At 38.4% G+C, this 7037-nt stretch overlaps 1 protein-coding gene across 1 annotated transcript; it reads right to left on the bottom strand.

Annotated features, from left to right (window-relative positions):
* Window positions 1-4786: 4786 nt before the first annotated feature.
* Window positions 4787-5648, bottom strand: LOC109220658 (trypsin inhibitor 1-like). Its single transcript, XM_019385114.1, has 3 exons — window positions 5527-5648; window positions 5362-5403; window positions 4787-5029 (listed from the first exon to the last, which is right to left on the bottom strand). Exons 1-3 carry the CDS (start codon window positions 5570-5572, stop codon window positions 4827-4829), a joined length of 291 nt encoding a protein of 96 aa, XP_019240659.1. The 5' UTR covers window positions 5573-5648; the 3' UTR covers window positions 4787-4826.
* Between the last annotated feature and the right edge of the window lie 1389 nt (window positions 5649-7037).

Genomic DNA, 7037 nt, shown 5'->3' with positions numbered 1-7037 from the left:
AACAGAATTGATTGCAGCTTGTTAGAGAGATAATATCAAGGTATGGCCCGGAAATCTGTTGTGATATTAGTCAAAGGGAAGTGGCTTCATGAATGGTTGATCTGAGGAATGGTTACGGTTTATCGCGTGTTTCATTTGTTGTTGGCAGTATATGGAAGTGTTGGAATAAGACTTTAGCTAATAAAAGGTTTTCTATCGGTAGTTGGTTATTATGGGCAACTGCTGTAAATAGAGGCTATCGTTTCGAGTGTTTGGATTATGTGGTATATCATATGATTTCACCTGAGGTTGCATGTATGGGCTATTACAGCTGGTTCAGGTTTATTCTGGGTATAGATGTGAGGTTCTGATATTGTGTATGATTTCGGAAAGTGCAATGTGGTTCTATGGTTTATGGTTTAAATGGACTGTGAGATTTCGGCTATATTGTGTTGTCGGACCTATATGAGATAGGGTGACGTGAGATCACCCCGGGTATATGCTTGGTAAAGTTATTCAGCTGTTGGTTAGCTTCTAGGACAACTCTAGGTACGCTCGAGGACGAGCGTTGGTTTAAGTTGGGGAGGATGTGACGACCCGACCCGTCGTCTCATGTATTACAGCCCCGTTTCCCCCATTTACTGCTTCTTCATGTTTCAGTATCAGCAACGAGTGAGTTATAGTTGAATTGAATTGGTTTGGATAGGAAATGAGACACTTAGTCTCTTTAAGAAAGGCTTAAGTTGGAAAGGTCAACCGGACGTTGACTTATGAATTAGAAGGCTCGGATGTGATTTCCGGTGATTCGGTTAGCTTCGGGGGATGATTTGTGACTTGGGAGTGCGATCGGAATTGATTTTGGAGGCCCGGTGTAGAATTAGGCTTGAATTGGCGAGGTTAGTATTTTGGCGAATTCCGGTGGATGGGTGAAAATTTGATCCGGGGGTCGGAATGGAATTCCGAGAGTTGCTGTAGCTTCGTTAAGTGATTTTGGATATGTGTGCAAATTTTCAGGTCATTCGGACATCGTTTGGTCGGGTTTTTGATCGAAAGTGCATTTCAAAAGTTCTTGAAGAACTTAGGCTTGAATCCGATGTGAATTGATGATTTTAGTGTTGTTAGGCGTGTTTTGATGATTGGAGCAAGTTCGTATGATGTATTGGGGTATGTTGGTGCCTTTGGCTGAGGTCCCGGGGGCCTCGGGGTGGTTTCGGATGGTTAACGGGATAAAATTTGGAGTTTAAAGGCTGCTGGACCCGGGGTATTTCCGCTTCTGCGGAAATGGACCGCAGAAGCGGTCACGCAGAAGCGAGAGGGGGCCCGCAGAAGCGAAAATGGGCCTGGGAGATTTTTCAAGCGGACCCGCTTACGCGATTGGTTGACCGCAGAAGCGGTCATGGGGAAAAGTTGAGGAACCGCAGAAGCGGATAAGTAACCGCAAAAACGGTGTCGCAGAAGCGACAAAAGGACCGCAAAAGCGGAAAGAACTGTTCAGAAGGGAGTTTTTATTATAATATTTCATCCGCGAGGGTTATGTATTTTTCCACCATTTTGAGCGAGCTTTGAGAGCTTTGAGGCGATTTTGAAGAGGGATTCAAGGAGGAATGATTAGAGGTAAGTTCCTTGGCCTAAATACTCGATATTTTGTTAAATTTAACATGGAAATTGGTTGGAATTCATTAAAAGGGGTAAAGCTAGGGCTTGCTGATATTTCAAATTAGGATTTGATAGGTCATTTGAGCTCGGATTTGGGAGTTCTTAGTATGTATGGACTCGTGGCGAGACGAGGAATCCGGTAATGTGAATTTTGTAATTTTTCGAGAAGCGGGCCTGGGGCTCGGGTTTTGCTAGTTTCGAGATTTCTGCTATTTCTTGGCTATTTTCGATTGGGTATTGTTCCCTTGGCATATTGTAATGTATTCGCTCTGATTTTGGTTAGATTTGACGCGCGTGGAGGCCGATTCGAGGGGCAAAGGCGTCGCGAGCTAGAGATTTCACCGGTTCGAGGTGACTAATACTTGTAAATGATATCCTGAGGGTTTGAAACCCCGGATTTGCACATCATAGTGCTGTATTGTGGTGACTTGCACGCCGGCTATGAGCGTGGGGTAGAGCACCGTTGGGGATGGTGACTTGGTCCGTCCCGGTTGTTGATTTTACTGCGTAATTGACTAAAACCTGCTTGATGCTATCGTGATTTGGGCTGATTGCCATGTTTTGGGCTTCGTGCCGATTATTTGAATCCTTTAGGGATTATTATTGCTGTTTTCATGACACTTAGCATGTTAAATGACTTCAGTCCTGAGTTAAACACAGGTTTGAAATGTGCAGTCATATTGCTAAAGTTTAAAGACTTAAATTGCATGTTCTGATGTTTTGAGTTAAAAGCTATTACTTGACATTGCCCGAGTGGCTCATTTGCATTGATTTGGACTGAATATGGATCGGGTTGCACGCCGCAGCGATACTATGATGATATTGCGCTTGGGCTGTAGGAGCCCCTCCGGAGTCTGTACACACCCCCAGTGAGCGCGGGTACCCAAATGGATCGGGCTGCGCGCCGCAGCGGTCATGTGCATTGCATTGCATTCATGCATTGGTACCTATTTGTACTACGTGTCATGACATTCAGCACTCTCATATCATTGGCATCCATGCTACTTCTTGCACTGTTTACCAGATACCTTGGTGTTATTTGTTGATGGAGTGCTGTGCCCGAGGGGCTGACTTATGTGCGGACTTGCACTTTCTGATTACGCATTCATTTGCTTGACTGTTGGAAAAGGATATTTTCAAAAGAGGTTTTTAAACTGAGCCAGATATTTTCTAAAGGATTTTTCACGGTTTTACTGTTTTCTCAAAGGGTTGTACTGTCCTATATAGCATGCTGGAGTGCTCTTACGTGATTTCTTGCCTCTCAGTTATTATTTACTCTTATTACTCACTGAGTTGGAAGTACTCACTTTACTCCCTGCACCTCGCGTGCAGTTGCAGGTAGCGTTCACCCGGTAGCGGGTTATTAGCGGATTGAAGGTATTGTTATTGTAGCTGAGCAAGGTGACCGCCAGCGTTTGCGGCACCGGATATTGTCTTTTGTTTTCCAGCAATTTTACTTGTATATATTTATTGGCCTGTAGTTGTGTTAAGGTTTCCTTAGATGCTCGTGACTTGTGACACCCCGATCGGGTAGTAATTAACAGTTTCTAATGCCATTAAGTTGTATCTTCTATTCATTTATGTTTAATAATTGTTAGTGAAAGGATTTGGGTTAGTTGGCTGGCCTTGTCTTCACGAGAGGCGCCATCACGACCGGTATGGGAATTGGGTCGTGACAATAAGTGAGTGTCTGAAATAAAAAAGAATGAGGACAAGGTTTTATAAGTATAAAAAATTGAACGAATTTAACTTTGATTGCATCACAACTGAAATGAGAGAAATCATAAACCATAAACCAAAGTTCCTCCGTCCCAGCTTATGTGACACCTTTTTTTTAGTCAGCCCCTTTTTTATATTTGATAATAATTCAACTTTAAAATTTTCTTTTCACCCTTAGTGAGACGATTTCTAGCCACACAAGTTCTATGGTTTATTTTAGATTACAAGTTTCAAAACTCTTCCTCTATTTCGTAAACTTCATGTCTAGTCAAACACCTTCATATAAATTGGGACAGATGAATTATAACTTATGTGAGGAAATAAATGATAAATTAGATTATTGGATATAGTTACGCGACTAACCGATGAATAAAGAAAAAGAATTCAATTAAAACGTAAAATAAGATTGACAGAAATCTATTTCGGTTATATTAATTAGAGGAAGTGATTAAGTTATTAAACACTAATATGAAAACAAAAGAAATAAATTTGTTAATAATGAGAAATAATTATATAAATTATGTAGTATATATAAATTAAAAAATAGTAATTTTGGGGCCCTTAAATTCTTGGGACCTTCACTTGCTTTAGGGTCTGGCCAGCCCTGACAATAGTTACAAGATTCGTGGAGTACTTTTCCTATGGACTGAGAAGACTATCCTTTTGTACATCAACTGAAGAACGAAATATAATATTTCGAGTTCAACACTCAAGTTGATCATCAGTGTCAGTGTTCTTCTTGACTCTGTTAGTTCATGAGTATATTAGAAAATCGAGTTGTAATCAAGACGTCATTCAAAACTTGTTAGTTGAAGTAATCGTTTGAGTGTGCAAGTTAGAGTAACTTGTAATTCATTCAAGTAGTTGAAGTAGGAGAAATGTGTGAGTATTGGTTTACATGTCTTGTAATCAGTACATTTGACTCATTTGTTCTAGTGAAGTTGAAGTTAAAATCCTACGTGATAGATCGTGATTATTGCATTTTTGAACCGGGTGATTTTTCACGTAAAAATTGATATTCTTATTTTTACTGTTTATTTCATTTACGCATACGGAATAAGGCAAAAAATCAAGTTACTTTAATTTAGAAAGGCACTCAAATTCAAACACTAAACTCTTAATTTGTACTCTATATTACTTACTTTAACCAACAGCTATACGTTGTTATTAGTTTTTAATACTCAAAAGTATCAGTAAAAGTATCATCATATGTATCCTTCACCATTTGAACATGGTGATCAAATTTCATAATTTCTTTTAACTTGACCAAATAATATCCATCGAGTATATGTTTCCAAAAACTTCAAAAGCGCATGTCACGAGATAATTTAATCATATTCATCCTTCGGCTCCATTTCTCTAATTAATTGGATGTTTTGTGTGTGTCATTTGAGTTCTTATATGTCTTCTTGTGAATCTCTTTGCATGGGACTTTGCGGCTCCAATTTATTTAAATACTTAAATAATTTTCCTTAACCAACCCGAGGAGTTTGTACAACAAAATCCAACACATTAACCCAGAGACGAACTCGATCACATCTAAAATCTTGTGTCACAAATCTCCCATTCAGTACAGTTTGAACATTAGTTAGTGTTGCTTCTTCCTTCTCAATTGTTTCCCTTGCTAACTTAGCTGGTACCCCTAGAAGTTCTGGCCATGTCTCCTTTTTCACTCCTATAGTTTACATATAATCAAGAGACAAATATATTACGAAAGCACAATCATTATATATATAAAAACAAAGGGCAGTTCAGTGCACGAAGCATTCCGCATGCACACAGGGTTCGGGTAAGCGCCGGATCCCAAGGGGTGTGATGTAGGCATCCTACCGGATGCAAGCATCAGTCGCATGATTTCACAGCTCGAACCCGTAACCTATAAGTCTCACGAGACAACTTTACTATTGCTCCAAAACTCTTATTACATAATTATATATAAACTTCAATAAATGAAGCTAGGGTAAACAATATTGGAAGAAGCAGGAGACAAAAGAGTAAAACCCAAACCTGGGCAACCATCATCGGACTGAGACATGAAAGGTTGAAAGACTGTTCAAAGAATAATGTGAATAAGTTTTCCTTTTTATCAATATATAGAAATACATGTGAATTAAAAAAGAAAAACAAAAAAATTGAAATAAATGTATGTGTAAGAGTAGGAAAAGAACTAACGAGATGCAAGAAGCAAAAAAGCAACCACTTGAGCTAACTTCTCCATAGTCTTTTGTCTAATTATATTTTTAATTGCTTTGAAGAATTAATATTAAGGAAACCAAGTTGTGATGTGCAGGATTATTCATTTGGATTTATAGGGCTATTTATTTATAGCAGAGTTTTTGCCTCAATTATATGAACTACTTGTTCCTCGAAGCAACCATAATACACTAATTCTCATTTTAAAGATAAACTTGATATGAGTTGTCGTCCGTCGATGATTCGCTCCTAATTTTTTTTTTTTTTTTGGTTGACTTTTGGTATCAACTGCTTGTTCTTGTATTACTATACTAAAATATGTTTCAGAATTAAATGATTTAACATTTTCATGTAGATCTAGCAAAAGCAACACTTTGGATGATACTAATTAACTAGTCAGTATTAAGATTTTTTTTTTTTTTGAAATATTTATATTTTATATCATCTCAAACCATTTACATGCTTCCTCCGTAATCAGCAGTTTGGACAGGCAGTTCCCAAACTTACTGTATGCTTCTATATCATCTTTATTACATGTTTTTAGCTTCTAAGGATAGAATATCAAAACATTCATGTATCTATCTAATCTACTGCTTTTGCAAGCTCTCACATGGATTTCTCTTATCACCTGCTTCACTACTTGGTCTGCTGTTCTGCTGCATTCTCTGAATATCCTTCTATTCCTTTCCAGCCACACATGATATACTCCACAAGCTAAGGTCATTCTGTATGTCTCCTGGTAAACAGTCTTCTTTGTGGTGTTCTCTATTGCCCATTGTACTTCATTTTTCCAGTTCCATGCAGCTCTTTTAATGCCNAAAAAGAATTCAGTTAAAACGTAAAATAAGATTGACAGAAATCTATTTCGGTTATATTAATTAGAGGAAGTAATTAAGTTATTAAACACTAATATGAAAACAAAAGAAATAAATTTGTTAATAATGAGAAATAATTATATAACTATAACCTCTAGGGATAGTTATAACCTCTAGGGATAAGCACAGACGTCTCCGTACCGATCCCTCAGACTCTACCTAGCTTGTTCATGAATTGTGAGACCTAAGCAACCTAGAGCTCTGATACCAACTTGTCACGACCCGGATTTTCCACCTTCGGAAATCGTGATGGCGCCTACTCATGAAAGCTAGTCAAGCCGACAGTTACAATTTTACTACCATTATAATTAACCAAACAGGGACAGATATTAATTAAAAAAAAATAATTAAGAAGTGAGGAAATGAAGTAACAGTGTCATAACCCAAGTACATAACTACCCCATAGATCTGGTGTCACAATCCACGAACGTCTAAGATTTACTAATAATACAAGTCTGAAAGAAGTACAACTGTTCTCGAAATAGAAGAGACAACAGAAAACTAAAAGTGGGGAAAAGGGGGGACTTCAGGCTCTGCGAATGCCAGCAGATCTACCTTGGTCTCCCTGGACTAAAGGCAGCTACCTCAAGCTACCAACAGGTCCGGCACCGAATC

Source organism: Nicotiana attenuata, unplaced genomic scaffold (genome assembly GCF_001879085.1).
Source record: "Nicotiana attenuata strain UT unplaced genomic scaffold, NIATTr2, whole genome shotgun sequence".
In the NCBI taxonomy this organism is placed as follows: domain Eukaryota; kingdom Viridiplantae; phylum Streptophyta; class Magnoliopsida; order Solanales; family Solanaceae; genus Nicotiana; species Nicotiana attenuata.
Note: the sequence above shows the minus strand (reverse complement) of the source record. Positions and strands in the feature narration are given on the sequence as shown.

Coding starts and splice junctions, on each gene's coding strand:
- LOC109220658 (XM_019385114.1), bottom strand. CDS start 5,572: ATGGAGAAGTTAGCTCAAGTGGTTGCTTTTTTGCTTCTTGCATCTC. Junction 5,404..5,526: donor TTTTTTGCTTCTTGCATCTC/GTTAGTTCTTTT, acceptor TTCTTTGAACAG/TCTTTCAACCTTTCATGTCT. Junction 5,030..5,361: donor GTCCGATGATGGTTGCCCAG/GTTTGGGTTTTA, acceptor TGTAAACTATAG/GAGTGAAAAAGGAGACATGG.